We start from the raw sequence: 19,924 nt of genomic DNA, 5'->3' as shown, positions 1-19,924 counted from the left end.
CTTCAGTGATATTCTGTAGCTCTTTTATATGGGATTTATTTTTTTCTGGACGTTTTTGTCCCTTATATTTCCAGTATTTGAATGCTTTATGAGATTGTACATGACATTGCCTTTGTTCCCTGCCACCCCCACCACCCCCACCAATTAGTTTCACCAGCACATGGTGAGCCCTTTTAAACTGTAGCTTCATGTCTGGAAAACTATTTATTTTGTATTAATTCTTTGATATTCTCCTCCCTCATGGTTTTTTTTTTCTACTTTTGTCCATCTGGAAATGCTCTATTTTTATTTTGTTTACATCTCTATCCTTATTACTCTTTCCCAAGAATTTTCTCAACTTTCTCTTCTCATCTTCTTATTGAGATTTTTATTTTGCCTAATGTATTCCTTCCTCCACAGATTGTTTCTTTCTTAAGGTTTTTGTTTTCTATATTTTTAGTGAATATAGCTTTTACCTTATCTTTCTGGGGGAGTGTGTGTATTTATTTGCTTATTTATTCATTCATTCATTTATTTATGTTTATTGCAGTTGACATGCAATGTTACATTAGTTTCAGATGTTTAGCAAAGTGATTTGACAACTCTGTACATTATGCTGTGTTCCCCAGAAATGTAGCTACTATTTGTCACCACATATTGCTATTGTAATACCAATGACGATCTTCCTTGTGTTGTAGCTTTCATCCCATGGCTTATTCAGAGCTGTATTACTTAATTGGGCTAGTGCAAAAGTATTCTACCAAAGAGCATAGAAACAGAAAAATGTTGTATCTGACATTTTGGAAGTATATTTTTAAAGGGGAAAAGCAAACCTTTCTCACTTTCTACCTCTTGGTGGACAAGAATTGGTCTTAGAGTTTAAATAGATATATGTGCCATAATATAAATGAAACTAGGGGTGTCTGGGTGGCTCAGTTGGCTGAGCATCCAATTCTTTTTTTTTTTTTTTAATATTTTGTTTGAGAGGGAGAGAATGAGAGACAGAGCACGAGAGGGGAAAGGTCAGAGGGAGAAGCAGACTTCCTGCTGAGCAGGGAGCCTGATGTGAGACTCAATCCCAGGATTCCAGGATCATGACCTGAGCTGTAGGCAGTTGCTTAACCAACTGAGCCACCCAGGTGCCCTGAGTATCTGATTCTTGATTTTGACTCAGGTCGTCATCTCAGAGTCCTGGGACAGAGCACTGTGTCAGGCTCCATGTTCAGTGGGGAGTCTGAGGATTCTCTTTCTCCCTCTCCCTTTGACCCTCCATGAGCGTGCGCTCTCTCTCTAAGATAAAAATAATTAAATATTTAAAAAATAAATGAAGCTGAGTTGTACAGATGTAAATTTGTATTTTCAGGTGAATTTTGAGAAACTGCTTAAAATAAAACTTTTCATAAAACAAGAAAGCCTTTATAATTTACTTCTAAGCCACATTTTAAGGTATGGCTCATTTAAAGAAAGTATAAATTATGTGTTATACAAATTTTAGGTTAAGGAAATGGTAGTAAAACCATATTCTCTTATTTGCAGTAGAGTATATAATCAGAGGCCTAGTAGATTTTCATGACTATGTATTACACATACTCACCAATAAATGCCACTTATTTTTGCAAACCAAATCAAATCTCCATCTTGAGTAATGATCTGGATTATATGGACTGGGTAAGAGTGGGGTGGGGAATGTAGCAAGGTACAAAGGATCATTCATGGTCTTTGCATATCTTTATGGACCTATAAGTATCTTTGACACTGAGGTTCATTATTAATATACAAGTATAACTGGTGCATGTATACACTTCTATTTTTCAGAGTACTAAACATTTTCACATCAATTATTTTACCCTTAAGTAATGATTCCAGCATATTCTCTATACCTGAGATGAGGAAGAATGAGACAGTGATAGATTCTTTAAGATTCCTTAATTAAAAAACCCTTTTTTACATCTTTGTAACTGAATCCCAAACTGATCTTTTTGAGTATACCTGTGATTACAGGTAAATCAAGCCACACCTTTCTATACATAGGTTACTTCCCTGGGTGACAACCCTGCCACCAATTGTGGAGAGCTAGATTCAGCTCATGTAAGAGGAAATCAGGGGAAGAAATGCCTGTGACTTTACAGGAGATTTGATCTGATGTCTACATTGGCATCTCTTTTGCAAATCCTAAGTTATTTTTAAATTTCTCATATTAGTTTCACATTTTACATGCATATGTTCCCTTCTGAAAAGCTTAGGCTCTTAATTATCTTTTTTTAACCACCATAGTATTATTTATGCATATAGTAGATAAGCATTCTATATTTTGTGTATTTCATTCTCAGGAGCTTGAAGAAGAAAAATACTCTTTTTCAGCTGATATTTTACTTGACTGTGCTCTGAAACAAATAACTATTTTTGCATTTTTACCACAATATAAATCAGCTAACGATACTTAATATGACTAAGTTATGTTACAAATAAACTATAAATATGCTGAAATATTCCTAAAAGCAGAACTTTTTTTTTTTTTTAAAGTTCTCAAGTTCTTTATCAGTAGGCACAAATGGTTCCATTAACAAGGAACTTATTTTAAACATTAAGACCTTGATGGGATGATATTACTATAGAAAGATCCATCCTTAATTTAAGCACCACGTATCAAGCAAGTTTGGGTCGATGAGATAGTAGATGAGAGGAACAAAAAACCAGAGAGGTAAAATCGTGAGACTAAATTAACTGCCGGCTCTTTTCTATTTTCAATCTCCACAGGACTATATTTTGATTTCTTTCTGTGGCGCTCAGTGCTTAATTCCACGTTTCCCTTTTAGTCCCGTGCTACTGACTTCTTCGGGGTTTATTTTCATTCAGTTCTATATATTCACCCTGCTGAAGCTTCCCTTGTTTTGTGTCAGGAGGAAACGTACCTTATTACCTTCTTGTCTGTTTAAAGTTCTTTTTTTTTTTTCCCCCTCCCTCCCTCCCTGTCTTGTACCTAATGAGCAAATTATCTAAAAATAGATACGTTCATCGTTCTACAAAATGTTGTATCTCCTCTAGATTGGAGGCCAGTGTAATTGTAAGAGACATGTGTCTGGAAGACAGTGCAATCAGTGCCAAAATGGATTCTACAATCTACGAGAGTCGGATCCTGATGGCTGCAGCTCCTGTAACTGCAGTACCTCTGGGACAGTGGATGGAGATATTACCTGTCACCAAAATTCAGGCCAGTGCAAGTGCAAAGCAAATGTTATTGGTATGTGTAATGCAAAAGTTTACAGTCACATCTCTATTACCATCTGGAATAAAATTCTCTATTTGATTTCTTAACTGAAGAGCAAAGCAAATTTCCTTGCTCAAGGCAGGCTGGGAAAAAAAAAACAATTTGGATGAAATTAACTGTCTAAAAATGATTAAATTAATAATTCTATCAAACTACAGCTTGAAGCTTAGTTTAATCAACCCTTTAGAAGTTTCTTTATTCTGTAGATGCCTTAGTTCACATGGTCCCATACTAATAAGTCATAGAAAAATATAATTTGCTTACTGCATAGATGTTTCTTTTAGAAAATTAGTACTTTTTCAAAATGTTTTACACTTAATGAGTTCTAAGCAAATCATTTCCATGCTAGTTTTCTTAATAGACCAAAATAAATGGATTTTTTCAAAATATTCTGTGCTACAGGGTCCTTTGTGATAAATCTTTCCATTTTTTTCTATTATATTTCTTTGAACTGTTCCTATGAAATGCAAAATAAGTCAACATAATTCCACAGATCATGTGTATTGGTAGGGTTAGTTATAAAGGGCCACATAATTTTAATTTTGTAATTCAGTGCCAAGCTGATTATAATAAACAGCTACCTTCAGTGTTATTTATCATTTTTTTATACAAGACCCGCTTTTTTGTTTGTTACTCCCACAGGTATTTTTCAGAAATTAGATTTGATTATAGCAATTTATTACATCCAGCATTTTTGAGGGGAACCACAGCCACATAAGGACAAAATTTATCAAGTGCCCAAAATGCACTATGTACATAATGCACTTTGAAATATTGATATATGAGAATATTATGAGAGGAAAGTTTCCTGATGAAGTGAGTCTTGTATTTTAACGGAACATGTCTTGGTTCACATAGGAAGTTTAAGAAAGACCTGTACCTTTCTATTGTCATTCAAGACAGCAAGTCTTCCGTAGTTTTTCTAACACTAACCTGAACCTTGTAATAATGAAAACATGCCCGGCAGACACACACACACACACACACACACGCAAACATACATGCATACATACAAATACATATACAGATGAACATATTCTGAATAACATTTTTATTACAGTTCTGTAAGTCTAAACCTAATTCTTTATCTTTTCTATACGTAGGTATATATACCTCATTTTATACAATTCAGCCAGACAAGCATTTCATTTTAATTTAATAAAAAAATATGGACATGGTAAATGATATGACACAAGATTTCTCTGGTTTAAAGACAGGTTACATCAAAATCTCTGATATACTTGTCCTATGCATTTCAAGCATACAAAAACTAACTTTTTGGGGAAAAAAAAAAAAGGAAGGCGTAACCTGTAAAGAGCAGTGTATCTTTTTATAAGTGTTATCTGTGATGCTAAATGAATTCCAAGACCCTTGAATTCAATCTATCTAGTGTCATCCTTTGTCCTTTAATATGAAATATATTTTAAATTCATGATCAGAAAGCAAAATTCAAGGATAGACCTATAACGACAATGAAATGTTTACTTTTCTGTAACAATGAAGTCTTTCCTGTGATGGTTGGATCCCCGATCTTAAGAAAAGGGGGAAATCAAAATTTGCTCTTTATTTAGAATGTGTTATGACTTCCCTGCCATCTCTGTGTCTTATTGATCCAGATAGTTTTCTGTAGGAAAATACAAAGACATATATTTTTGAAGATTAAATCATCATTTTGAGATGATTATTTCTAGAGCTATTTCTGCACGTGCAGCCTTTTGAATAAAAACACAAACTTGGTAAGTTTTTATAGGTTTCTTTTCCTAATGGGATTAGCCAATAATACCCTTATTCAATTTTACCTTGTTAATTAAAAAAAAAAAAAGCCAAAAATACTGGTGTATGTTGTGTACGCTTCAGAAAGCAAACTGTTCGAGTTAACAAAACTGTTAAATCTTACTAATGATTCTATCACCAGTAAAATACATTAGCACCAATAATTTTATTAAAGTAGGTCATTCATCTAGAATAAAAAGGGAGAAGAATGTGAATTAAATGCCAAGTGTGCTAACTCGCCTGCACTTGTTAACACCGAATGTGATGCCCTGTAGGCCTCCCCGAGTATCGTTAGGAATAGATTGCCTGTCAGGAATATGTATGGCATATTCAAATAAGCACTGCGCATATTTTTAAAACTGATATGATATGAATCCATGTAGACCAATTTTAATAGTTCAAAATGAGTCATAATTCTTGTTAACAATACAGTTATTTTTAAAATTTGCAGCAATAGTGGTCCTTTTTTATTTTCCTTATTGAAATTAAATGATATGCCTTAGGTGAGTCATTCATCACTGTTAAAGAACTTGCCTTCCATTGGAGTTCTTGAATTTTTATCCATATATATACATATATATTATGCATTTCCTTCCAGTTTAAGAAATGCTTTTCTACATATGAGTTCCTGAGTGTGTTTTTGACTGTTATTTTAGGACTAATTTTTTTTTATTGCGATCATAGCTTGAAATAAATGTTTCCATTGATTCAACCCCATGTAGCCAGTTATTTAAAGTCAGGTGTGTGGGAACTATCTAAAGGGAATATTTTGCATCTACTGTTACTATTCAAAATTGTTTGTTTTATTCTCTTTCCTTTTAATGCTCTGTCTGAAACTCACCTAAGTTGTCAGAGATTTAAGTTTGGGTCATAAAATACTTTTCTCTGTTTGTGAAATGTATATATGTACTCCTTTAAATAGAAGTAATGTAACAGCAGAATTTATTTCGTGTTTAAAGAGGAATGTCCTGAACCACACGATATGATAAGCGATGTGATTGCTTTATGAGCCAAGGAGAGTATAATTTATATTAATTGAAAATAATAAAATGTAGGAGCATATACAAGCCTTGAAACAAAAACTGCTTTGGATAAGTTTTATTTATATTAATTATTTAAAGAGGCAATATTCAGAAGCATATATTCTGCTACACAAAAACAGCTATCACCTTCCGATTGTGTTAAACATTGGTGTATCATCTGATTTCTAGGAAAATAAATAATGTGGTAATATGTAAATTCTTCTGGGTAGCTTTGAAAATTTATTTCCTTGCCTGTTCTTTTCCATGAACATTTGTTAACGTAAAATAATTAAAAATAATCATTTTCATATCTGTTAGAGAGGAAGAGAGCCACATTTCTAGTGAGCATTTCTCTGTATGTTAAGGAATAAAATTTCATAAAGCACGTTACAGAACTAAAGTTTCGTATGACTGCGCATGTGAGTATCATTACTGTATTTTGAGTCTATGACCAGGCCTCCGTGGTATTCCCCGGGAGAACATTTTGTGTCTGTGTTCCATGTTGGCAGGAGCGTGGTTTATCTTGAAAGCATGAATAGAATCATTTCCACGTTTTCACTTTCTTAAACAAATTTTATCTTCAGGGCTTAGATGCGATCACTGCAATTTTGGATTTAAATTCCTCCGAAGTTTTAACAACGATGGATGTGAACCCTGCCGGTGCAATGTCCATGGCTCAGTGAGCAAATTCTGCGATCCTCTTTCTGGGCAGTGCGAGTGCAAGAAAGAAGCCAAAGGACCTCAGTGTGACACCTGCAGAGAACACTTTTATGGACTGGACATTGCCAGTTGTAAGGCCTGTGACTGTGATGAGGCTGGATCCCTGTCTGGGACCGTCTGTGATGCCAGGACAGGGCAGTGCGTCTGCAAGCCCAGGGTAGGAGGGAGACAGTGCAACCAATGTTTGGAGGGATTCTTCTACCTCCCGCAAAATAATTCTTTCCTCTGTCTGCCTTGCAACTGTGATAAGACTGGGACGGTAAATGGCTCTCTGCTGTGTGACAAATCAACAGGACAATGTCCTTGCAAATTAGGAGTAACAGGTCTTCACTGTAATCAGTGTGCGCCTCACAGGTACAATCTGACCAGTGACAATTTTCAAGGCTGCCAGATGTGTGAGTGTGACTCCTTGGGGACATTACCTGGGACTGCTTGTGACCCAATCAGTGGCCAGTGCCTGTGTTTGCCTAATCGGCAGGGAAGAAGGTGTAATCATTGTCAACCAGGTAAGAGAGACGGGTGTTACGTGTTCAGTGCACAGTGACTTTCCTTTCATTATCCCATATTGGATGATTCCTCTTTGTTTTGGGGTTGGGACTTTTTTTTTTTTTTTAAGATTTTATTTATTTATTTGACAGATCACAAGTAGGCAGAGAGGCAGGCAGAGGGAGAGGAGAAAGCAGGCCCCCTGCTGAGCAGAGAGCCCGATGTGGGGCTCTATCCCAGGACCCTGAGATCATGACCTGAGCCAAAGGCAGAGGCTTAACCCACTCAGCCACCCAGGCACCCCGGGGTTGGGACTTCTAAGAAAATTTACTTCCAACAACGTTGTTGTATTTATATTAGCAACAAATACAGATACAACGATTCCATATGTTCAAGATTATTTGGCATATCTGTCTCTATTGATGTATTTGGGATGAGTCTTTACAGGAATCCCAGTCAATCAGACATTTTATAATCAAAACTAATTTATACTTAATATCTCTATTTGAAGTAAATTCCCTTCAAATAACCACAAAAAGTCTGAACTAATAAAAGCAAGAATAAATTTTGTTTCCCAGAGAAGTGAAAACTTGGGTTAATTATCTATACCATGCCAGATATTCAGATGATGAACTTATTTTCTGAATAAAGCTGACCGATGTTTTTACTAAATGGGCTGTATGTTCTAGCATTATCTAGTGGTATCTAGAATTATTTTTTAAAGGTTTTTATTTATTTATTTGTCAGAGAAAGAGAGAGAGAGAGAGGGGAGAGGCAGGCAGAGTAAGAAGCAGGCCCCTCAATGAGCAGGACTCTATCCCAGGACCCTGGGATCATGACCTGAGCCAAAGGCAGATGCTTACCTAACTGAGCCACCTAGACGTCTCTAGAATTTTTAAATGTCACCAAATTTGCAAAACAGACTACTGTTTAGTCTCACTGCACCTACCTTTTTAAGTGTTTGCCAACTGGAGGGAAGATGGACCCTATTCATGGTTTTCTCCTTGCCTTTATATGATCTAACTAAAACAGTATACTTTCTTTATAATAAAACTATCATAACGTCATAATGAATATACATGTTTATTAGTTGTTTAATAGCTGTGCTAATGGTTATTCTGTCTACGCAGCCAACTCTAAGTTATCTAGACCTGTGTAAACGAGAAAGATCGTGGTACCAAGCGGAAGGGAGATTTGCTTGTCAGAAATGGGTACAGTGGAAGTCCAGTTTGCCGTGACTAGGAAACAAGTTTAGGATTGAGCCATATGTTTCCTTTCACATCGGACAAGTAAATCCAAAGGGATGGATGGGATGGAGTTGATGAATAGTTAATTCTTTTTGAGATGTGTATACCAGAAAGTAATTTGAACTGGCTTCAGTATAAATGGAGGCTGTATTATCACTGGCTGTCCCACAGAACCTGATATGGAGCAATGCAGTGAGAACTCAGGAGCCAGAAATCTCCCTCTGATACATGTCCATTAATTCAACCATTCAATCATTTCCATATTCCCTCTCTTTTTCTCTCTCTTCCTTTCCCTCTCCCTCTCTCTTTAGGACATACTCCATTTCTGTTTCTCTCTCTGCATGGTTTATGGCAAATTGTCCTCCCTTTTAAGAAAAATATAGAATGGAGATCATCCTTATTAATGAAAATAGTCACCATATTTAAGGCATTCTTGTATTTTATTTATTTGGGTAGTTGCTTATGTCCCTGGTTAGAGTTTCAGTATCTTGAGAGCAGGGATTGCCTTATTTAACGTGTATAGTCACAATACTAATGTAATTCCTGGTACATTGCATGCATTCAGTAGGTGGTTTAATTGAACACACTGAGAAATAATCAGGAATTTTAAGGGGAGTATCTGTATAAGGGTTCTCCGGAGAAACAGAACCAATAGGAGATGTGTATATACATCAGCGCTACTGAGAATTTCTTTCACGTATCTCCTTTGTTGGGTCCCATTTCCTAAATCCTATGTGTTCTTCTTTTTTCTTATTTTATATGTGTATTCAGTAGAGAACACACTCCAGTAACTTGTGAGAAAGATTATAGAGAAAAAAGTAATTTTTTTTAGAATTTTGAATGTCGACAAATAACTGTATTCCACACTAATAACTATTGAAATTTTACCATTACCAGTTTCACTCAAAAAATTATTTCACCATTACCTTTTTGCAGTGCCAATAAGATTCCTTTTTTCCCTTTATCTTTCTTTTCTTTCTTACATTTTAGAAGCTTCTACTATTTCTATATCCCTCATTTCTGACAATTTCATGATGAGGTGCTTTCGCTAAATAATTTTTCTGAGCACTCAGTGGGCCCTTTTGTCTGTAGATGAGCATTCTTATATTCTGGGAAAATCTGTAAAACTCCTTCACAATAACATCTAGACTAGTGTTTGACCAAACAACTGACTCCAGATCTACCCAAGCTGACACAAGAAATCACCCATCACAGGCAACTTATATATAATCCCTGTACTCACCTATAGCACTGTGTCCTTAGATTTTCTGAACCCATACACTCTCCAGTTTAACTTCTAAAGAGAACACTCATTGTCCTCTTTCAGAATGCAAGAGGGAAAAACTTCTGTTTGGGGAGATGATGAATTATTCTTACACCTGACTTCAGAAACCTCTGGAATCTTCAATTCCAAACCTTACTTTCTAGACTGACACTACCTGAATCAATCAGCTGACTGTTGGCTTCTCCATGGCAAGTGCTTAGCTTTTCCTGGTGGACATCTGCCGCTGAGCTTCATCTCCTCTACTTTCTTTTATTTCATTTTTGGGGATTTCAGAAGGGAAAAATTGTTCAACTCTGCTTAGCTGAAATGCTGTGCTAGTAGTTTCTGGGCTGTAATCTTTTCAGCCAAATCCTCACTGTTCTCCTCTGATTCCCTTCTGGTTCCACAACCCTTGTCGCTTTCATCAAAATCAGTCTTGTTGCTTTCAGTTTCCAATAGATCCAGAACTGGTCCACATTTCAATACCCCACTCACCCTTTTCATCTTTTTTTCTGGACTAGCTGACAAGCCTCCTAAAACTTCCTTTCTCCTCTTTATTCTTCTCCAGTCACATTTCTTTTTTTTTTTTTAAAGACTTTTTTTCCCCCCCAAAGATTTTATTTATTTATTTGACAGGCAGAGATCACAAGTAGGCAGAGAGGCAGGCAGAGAGAGAGGAGGAAGCAGGTTCCCTGCTGAGCAGAGAGCCCGATGTGGGGCTCAATCCCAGGATCCTGAGATCATGACCTGAACTGAAGGCAGAGGATTTCACCACTGAGCCACCCAGGTGCCCCTCCAGTCACATTTCTTAATGTACAGCGAAAGTGATGCTGTTCAAACCTCAGTCAGACTGTATCACCCCATCCTCCACAGTCTTCCCATCATTGTAGATGAAACACGTGGTCCACATGAACTGTAACACCCGGACCTCATTTCCAGGAGTCTTCAGATCATTTGTTCTACAAGTCTAACGGCTATTCTTGACATTGTTCAGTGCTCTGTCCTGGGCACATAGGGCACATAGGGCACATAGGGCAGTGTCTCCATGGTGGATAAGCCCATCAGTGTTTCCCGAAGTTATACATAATTACATTTAAAAATTACCCCAGGGTATTATGCTGAGCAAAATGAGTCAATCAGAGAAAGACAATTATCCTATGATCTCGCTGATATGAGGAAGTTGAGAGGCAACGAGTGGGGGTTTGAGGGGTAGGAAAGGAATAAATGAAACAAGATGGGATTGGGAGGGAGACAAACCATAACAGACTCTTAATCTTACAAAACAAACTGAGGGTTGCCAGGAGGAGGCAGGTAGGGAGAGGGTGGTGGAGTTATGGACATTGGGGAGGGTACGTGCTATGGTGAGTGCTGTGAAGTGTAAACCTGGTGATCACAGACCTCTACCCCTGGGGTTAATGATATATTATATGTTATTTAAAAATTTTTAAAAAATTAAAAAAAAATTACCCCAGGGGTGGGGCATCTGGGTGGTGCAGTCAATTAAGTATCTGACTCTTGATTCTGGCTCAGGTCATGATCTCAGGGTTGTGAGATCAAACCCCACCACGGCCCTGTGCTGGTCGTGGAGCCTGCTTCAGATTGTCTCTCTCCCTCTCCCTCTGCCCCTCCCCTCACTTGCCCTCTCTCTGTCTCTCAAAAACCCCCCAAACCCAGTGGTGTTCTCTTCTATTTAGGCACAGGCAGAGTGCAACTCTCTGAGTGCTCCTTTGATGACATACAGAGAGGATGTGGTTTTTACGCTGCCAGGCAGGAAAGAAAATAGCAATCTAAGGACCTAATGGATTTCTTTTTGACAAAACAAGGTATTCTGTACACATAAGTGTAGCATATGGAATGTGTTTTGTGGACTTTCTCTGGGGGGAGGGGCGTCCTGCATTCTAGCTTCCGAAACTACTTTGAATTTTATTTTCTGGTTTTATTGTCTCTTACTGTGAAATTTACATTGAAAAAAAGAACCCTAACCCCGAAGCATCTTCATCATACACAGATGTTTCCCAGTAGCCAGCTCTGTAGTTCGCATGTTAAAATGTACTGCTGGAACCTGAAGCTTCCTTTCTTTAAACACACCTGAGAGACCTAGATCATGTGCCACAGCGGAGCCTGTGTGAGTAGTGGGGCGTGGAGGGGGAACCCTGGGGTGGGGTAGGAGGGATGGACGGGCAAGCCTCGGGACTTCTGCCGCCTTTTTCGTTTGTGGTTGCGAATACTCCTGGCCCCTAGTATACTATTGCCCATAGATTCTCGTCCCACTTTCCTAAAAAACATTATTAAGGAAGGTGCATATAATGAAACCTCATGTATTATTAACCCAACCTTACTATGAATGTACAAGGAATAGGCTTAATTCAACTAAAATTTATAGGCAATTTGTTAAAGCAGCAGTGCACATTAGAAGCTACATTAGAGCCACATTGGTTTTAATATGCCATTCAATAACTTGAACAGAGGTTAAAAATGCTGCTTAACCTCCATTAAGTATTTTAAAAATGCTTTAATTTAAAATTATTTGGAGTGTGTGTACATATATGAATGTACACATGCCCACACTAATAAATACAGCACTAAATATGTTTTCCCAGTTCGTTTTTTTCGGTGCTGGATGACCTCGTAACGTTCAGCAGGAAGCACTTAATCAGAGGCGAGGCCGGGAAATGCTGGAAAGGATGTCAAGGCATCCTGAGCCAGTGACCCACCCTTGTCCTTGAGAACCGGAGGCAGAGAGAGTTTATTGAGGACTCTGTGGCTCTGGTATAAAATAAAGGCTAATTTATAATGAAAACAGCTTCGTATGACATGTTTTGTGCTAATAGGACAATTCCTCATGCTTTCCTCTGATATTTACTTTTGGTTTTGTTTTATAATTCATACAGACTATTAGAAAGTAAAACAAAGTATCTTGTTTCATTAAGAAGCATATCATATTTGTTAAGTAATGAGCTCATAAACCAAAATTGCATGCAAGACCCTTCCAATGGAATTGGAATTAGATGGCTGATATTCCATTAAAAATCAGTGCATCAAAGCTGAGATCCGGTTAGGCCACCTATCCTAGTGTTTGATGAAACAGCTTTGCAGATGAACATGTTTTCCACAGAGAGACCTGGGCCTTAGAATAAGAACCTCTTCTCTGATAAACCACCAGGAAAGAATTTTGTCATAAGCAATATGGACCGTAATCTCAGGCACATCCATGGGGGTGGGGGGGAGAGTACACTGACAAGTCATTATTTAAATTGTAATTTAAGGAAAATCCCACTTTCCTAGAATATTGCCTCATAAAAATGGCAGCCTATAAAAATAGGTAATATTTACTGAGTGTCTTCTGTGTGTCAGGCCCTGGAAAGGGGTTTTATCTGAAAAAGTCCCGTTGAATATGCACAATATTTATAGGCTGGGAGGGCCAGTACTTTCCCACTTTATAGTAGGGGGAATGGATTCTAATTCAGCAGAACCATTTACAAATCTAGGTCCAACTGACCTCAGAGTCTGGACTCTGAAAGAATAAAACATTTTTCTGAATAATGCAATATTTGTTAATCATTCACTCAAAAAATATTAGAGGGTGATGTAAAAGAGATACTTGTATTATAATTGTTGGGTCCTCCCCCCTCGCTGAAGCTCATTACCACCTGTGATTCTAGTTGACTGCTTTAGGTCCCAGTGCATCTCTGTTGTGTAGAATCTGAATAATAGTTATAAAATGGAAATGAGTAGAATTCCGAGAGACTACTGTGATCTGATAATGAAGAATTGAACTGAGTTGTCTAGAAATGAGATGATCTCCATGGACTAAGTTGGAGAAATTTCTGGGATGGTGGCAATGGCATGGGAGAGAAACTTTCAAGCATATAGTTGATAAGCACTGAGACTGAGAAAAATGGGAACAAAATATAAAAGTGTTTCTGTGGATTGTGAATACACATTATATGCGTTATAACTCCCAAGACATAATCATAGCTGTCATTATTTATGCTTATTGTTGTTACTGAATTTGATTTTTAAAGAAAGGCATTTGGAGATCCTTCATGGATATTCCCTTAAATAGGAAAATTAGGGGGTTTTCTTTAGATTTTATTTATTTATTTGACACAGAGAGAGAAACAGCAAGAGAGGGAACACAGCAAGGGGAGTGGGAGAGGGAAAAGCAGGCTTTCTGCTGACTAGGGAGCCCAATCCCAGGACCCTTGGATTAGGAACTAAGCCAAAGGCAGATGCTTAATGACTGAGCCCCTCAGGCATCCCCAAAGATTACATTTTAAGTATATTGTTCCTGGTTTATATACATTCTCCCTGCTTTCCTTCCTGATAGGCTAAGCCATTCTGACCAATCATCCTATGACTCACAGATTTATCTTTACTAGTTCCCTTAAAGTTTGGTACTTTAAAGTTTGTTTGGTACATTTGTGTGACTTCATCAAATGTGCTAAAGAGATCGTCTCATATTTTAAAGGGTAACGGATATCCAACAGACCAGGCAACCAGCCACCTACCCATCTAGCCATCTACCCATTTCATTCACATGTCCGTGTTTCCAGTAAACATCTATTGAATACATTACTATGTACCAGGGTCTATGCTGGTATAAGATATACAATCATAAATATATTAAGGCATTTGCTTTAGTAGGAGAAATGGACCTGTATGTAAATATAACACAGTGTGACAAGTGCAATATTAGAAATGTCCGATTAGAGAAGTAGTAAAGTGAAGGAATTCATTCACTCTCGAAGTGTGGGGGATATGGAAGAGTTACTTGAGAACATGATTTCTGACACGAGATTTTTATTTTATTTTTAGTTTTTTTTCTGACATGAGTTTTTTTTTAATTTACATTTATGCTGATAACTTTTTTAAAAATATTTTATTTATTTATTTGATAGAAATCACAAGTAGGCAAAGAGGCAGGCAGAGAGAGAGAGAGGAGGAAGCAGGCTCTCACTGAGCAGAGAGCCCGATGCGGGGCTTGATACCAGGACACTGAGATTATGACCTGTGCTGAAAGCAGAGGCTTAACCCTTTAAGCCACCCAGGCACCCCCCTGACATGAGTTTTTAAAGCAAATAGGAGTTGGTAAAGTAATCAAGGAGAGTATAGCAGTCCAGGAAGAAGGGATAAGAGCAGAGACTTTAAAATATGTCTAAACTAGGGGGGCACCTGGGTAGCTCAGTTGGTTAAGCAACTGCCTTCGGCTCAGGTCAGGATCTCAGGGTCCTGGGATTAAGTCCTGCATTGGGCTCCCTAGTCAGCAGGGAGCCTGCTTCTTCCTCTGCCTCTGCTCCTCTCTCTGCTCATGTTCTATCTCCCTCTCGCAAATAAATAAAATCTTAAAAAAAAAAATATCTAAACTAGGGGTGCCTGGGTGGCTCAGTCCTTAAGCTTCTGCCTTTGGCTCAGGTCATAATCCTGGGGTCCTGGGATCGAGCCCGGCATCAGGCTCCCTGCTCCCTGCTTCTCCCTCTCTCACTCCCCCTGCTTGTGTTTCCTCTCTCACCATCTCTCTCTCTCTCTCTCTATCAAATAAATAAATAAATTCTTTAAAAAATTTAAATAACTAAACATATCTAAACTAATTGAAAAGTTTTAAAAAACTTTGAAATATGAAAAATTATACCTTGTGTTGAATAATATTAATATTTATACAATTATTGACCTTTGATCAACTCTATGAATAATAATTTCAGCATTATTTTTATATAAAATTACCAAAATGGAAGAAAATTATTATTGTTTTAATTTGAAAATTAGGATCACTTACTATAGTTCATTCTTAAAATATTGATTTTTAAAATAATTACGTAAAGCCTCTTGTTCCTTGGTATTGGTGAGCCACAAATTTATCCCCAGACTCTTCTCTTAGTATCATGTCCATTCTCTGGCTTAAGGTGAGAATCATTTCTTCTAAATGGCATATAATTAGTGCTTAGCCTCAGCTCTGCCCTCCTTTTCTGAATAGGGCCTAGGGGTTAAACTTGTTTTCTTTCTCCCATTTCAAGACCTTGGCAAAGCCTGGTTGTTCATGGTTCTCAGGAGGGACATTGCTAGGAAATGGGCTCTTCTTTTATGCCCAGGACAGTGCTGTGCTGTGCAAATAGCCACTACAGGAGATAATACTGGCTGCCTTGCTAATAACTTTGAACTCTAAGGATTCTGCAAGTCTTCTGGATAAAGCAACACTATTTTATAATATGGGTGACTTTTTGCTTTAACAGCAAGACACGTTGTTTTTCCCATTAGACTTGTCTTGTTTGGGACCAGGGGCTCGCTGAAATCAAACTGGGGAAAATAACAAACTTCAGTGGGCCGATCGGTGCTATATATGTGCGAACTCTCAGCACTGCGTAATGGAAGAGAATAGCATCGTCTTAATGATTGTGCTTCCCAATGTGGTACGAAATCATGCATGGATAGAAACCTCCAGAAGATCAGTTAAAATGTTATGGACCGAGGCTGTGGAACACGACGTGGAGCTAATGGAAGGAGATCAGAAATGTATTGAGTGAAAGAAAATTGAGGTCAGTTATCTTTAAGTCACACTCTGGAGTTGAGGTTTACGTAGGAGGGAAGGGGAAATGTTGTTTTCTATAGTTGGAAGTCATAAAAGGAGAGGTAATGGTCTAGAATTAGGCACATTCAGGTAAGGCAAGAAGTAATCACTGAGCAGGAAGGTACCTGAGTCATCCTAATTAGAACTGCTTAAAAATAGGACAGCTAAAATACTGGTGGGATTAACCTTTATTATCAAGCTCCAGAGAGGAGGAGAGGAATTAACCCCAAGAAAATTCCAATGCAGGCTTTTCCTTGAAGACCAACCTCCACGTTGCCGTCTCCCTGGTTTTTGTGTTTTTGTTTTTCATTTTTGTTCTTCTCTGTGTATATCTCTGATTTTTAATATGGAATTTTTTTTTTTTTCTAAAACTTGGACAACCCCATTGTCTGTGCTAAAATATGCCCCCTTGCCTTTACGGATTTATCTAATAAGTCATTTCTAGTGAAAATCATCTGTAATTGTTCTAGAATTCTCTGTGGCTTGAAGCTATTGCAATAAGTCCAAATTAATTCTACTTCTAAGTATCTGTGTTAATGGGTGATTTATCCAAATTGGAGAGCTGTTAGTACATTCATGATGCCATCATCAGGAATTTAAGGACCTAGGTAGCTTCACAGGAAGAAAAAGACATCGAATTACAGCCATAGTGTTCTTGAATTCAAAACAAAAGATTTTGAAGTGTGTGACTTTGATTGTATGATAAATCCGATGTGAGAATATATATTAATTTGCACAACTATGCTTCTGGAAACACATATAAGGCAAATTGCTATAGTGGATGCAAAGAAGGAAACGACATAATCTAGTTGCCAATTACTCTAAAACATGACAAGATCAGCCTGTTCTTTCCAACAGATTACAATGGCACTGATTTTGAGTTTCTTCCTTTTCTTTGAGCATGATCATTTTCTATTTGACTATTTCTGAAACTTTCTAAGGAGAGAATATGCTGGGCCAGGGAGAAGACACACAAGTTGTGGATGGCTATGAAAGAATGGCTTGTTTTCAACCAGAGCCTCAAATGAGATTTATAATATATTCCAATTACTTTTTGTTCTCCCTATAGCATAGTGATACACGGTGGATTCACTTTGTGTTCATGTTCTTTCTCTCTGTCAGTATCAGTGATATATACCTGAGTTAGTGATCATGATAATTGTGCAGATCATTTTCATTTGTCAGAACTTTATTCATCAGAATCTTTCTGCATTTCAGTAAAATTCTTTGTAACACTATGCATGTGCTTGTGTGTGTATGTATGTGGAGGTGCATGTGTATGCACAAACATACTTGCCACACAACACCAAGAACCATTTCTCCCTCATATAACTGCTCCATTATTCTACTGTCTAATGCCTTTCTAATTTCATAGCTGTTGGTTATATGAAATTTTAAGTAACATGAAGATACTTTGGATCATCTTCCTAGCTTTTCTGCTATAAGAAGCAAATATGGGTTTTATAATTAGCCTAAATTCTATGGGTTTTTAACTATAATACTTATGGAAATCAATGCCTACTTATAATTTGGTACGTCTGAGTGACTTCATCAAATGTTTAAGGAGTGCCTGCTTTGTGACAAGATGTTATGAAACTAAAACAGGCATGTTTAAATTGGCCTAGAGTAGGTTACTCAAGGAAGTCACAAGACCTGGTGTGCCTAGGAGTGAGCTAAGCAGAAAGGATATGTCAAAATAATTTCAGCAGACGGACATGCCAGTGACAAGGCATGTAGGTATCAAGAAAGGAAGAAGTATGACTGGAGAGACTGAATTGGGAATGAACAGTGAAATGACACTGAAGATAGAGGTGGGACCTGCCAGTGGGACTGGAGCTTGGGTTAAGGATTTGGATTTTTGTTCCCCGAAGGGAATAGGAAGTCATCAAACAATTTTCAATTGAGGAATGAGGTACTCAAACTGCACTCTGAAAAAATGTTGTTCCAGCTACACTGTGAAGAAACGATTGGAGGGAACAAGAGGGGTACCAGGAGATGAGACGGTTTCTGTGTGAATCTGTTATTTGTTGACTCTATTATTTTAGGAAGTTTGTTAATCTTCTTAACCTTCAGCGTTGTCATATATAGGGTGAACATAATAACAATGCCCGAATTATTAGCATTGTTGTGAGGAGCGAGATAATGAATACCAATGCCTCTGGTCCACAGTGTTAACTATAATAAGTTTGGTAGTGACTGTGACTAGGGAGATGGCAGTGGGGATGGAGAGGAGAAAGTTTAAAATTCTTAGAAGATAGTATCCATAGGACCTGGTGCTTAATTAGATGTATGGGGTAGAGGGAGTATGTATGTATATCTATGTATATCTGCTATATCTCTATAGTATATCATCTATACACTAGATGTATGGTGAAGGACTCGAGGGTTGCTACTTTTAGCAAACTACAGAATTCTCAGTTAAATAAAAATTTTAGAAAATCACAGATTTTTAGTATAAACCAATATCATAGACTTTTATGAAAAAACTCATTGTTTATCAGAAATATAAATTTAACTGGCCATCTTTTATTTTGTCTGGATATCTTCCCGAAGATGTCACAGGGTTCTAGGTTGAGCAGTTGAATTCATGTTGGTCCTATTTGCTGGAATGGAGATATTAAAGGAGGACTAGTCTTTAATGGAAAGATCATGAAGTAGATTTCATTTTTTTTTTATTTTTCAAGATTTTATGTGTTTATTTGACAGAGAGACACAGTGAGAGAGGGAGCACAAGCAGGGGGAGTGGGAGAGGGAGAAGGCTTCCCACTGAGCAGGGAGCCAGATGCGGGGCTGGGTCTCAGGACCCTGGGATCATGACATGAGCCTAGGGCAGATGCTTAACGACTGAGCCACTCAGGCACCTCTTCTGAAGTATATTTTAAATGCATTGAATTTGAGTTGCCTGGGAGACACTCAGGTACAATGTAAATTATTTACTCAGCCCTTTTTTGGTTGTAACTGACACATTTTTTGTTGTAACTGACACACTAGTTACAGCTGTAGCCACATTTGAATTGGGCATTGGGAAGGGCCATGATAGCATTCTAGTTTTGGTGTAATCAAAACACTACCTTTTAAAGAAAAGACTGGATGGCAAATATATATATATATATATATATATATATATATATACACACACACACACACACACACACACACACACACATATATATGTACACACACACACACACACACACACACATACACACACATAAACTTTTCATTTCTTTATTTCCAGGTTTTTATCTTTCTCCAGGCAATGCCCCTGGTTGTCTGCCGTGTTCATGCCATGTAACAGGTGCGGTTCATCACATCTGTAATAGCCTAACTGGTCAGTGCCTTTGCCAAGACACTTCCGTTGCTGGACAAAGTTGTGACCATTGTAGAGACCTTTACTTTGGATTTGATCCTCAGACTGGAAGGTAAATATTTTTAATAATATTTAAATATATGCATTGAATTATATTTGTAATTACTTTATCTCCTAACAATTATTTTTTTCTTTTTTTTTTTTTTGTAAAAAGCAGTATTTTCTGTCCTCCCTAGTTTGTTAATGTATTTTTGACTCTTTGGTGCCTACATTTCATGAGCATAATAGTA

General features: G+C 37.5%; 1 protein-coding gene across 1 annotated transcript in view; it reads left to right on the top strand.

The window, feature by feature from the left end:
* USH2A (usherin) overlaps positions 1–19,924 on the top strand; it is a 681,041-nt gene that overhangs the window by 119,240 nt on the left and 541,877 nt on the right. Inside the window, exons 11-13 of the mRNA XM_032319004.1 lie at positions 3,025–3,220; positions 6,627–7,268; positions 19,563–19,746. Of these exons, the coding sequence (XP_032174895.1) occupies positions 3,025–3,220; positions 6,627–7,268; positions 19,563–19,746 (1,022 nt within the window). The remainder of the gene's footprint in view (positions 1–3,024; positions 3,221–6,626; positions 7,269–19,562; positions 19,747–19,924) is intronic.

This window comes from Mustela erminea, chromosome 17 (assembly GCF_009829155.1).
Source record: "Mustela erminea isolate mMusErm1 chromosome 17, mMusErm1.Pri, whole genome shotgun sequence".
NCBI classification, from domain to species: domain Eukaryota; kingdom Metazoa; phylum Chordata; class Mammalia; order Carnivora; family Mustelidae; genus Mustela; species Mustela erminea.
Note: the sequence above shows the minus strand (reverse complement) of the source record. Positions and strands in the feature narration are given on the sequence as shown.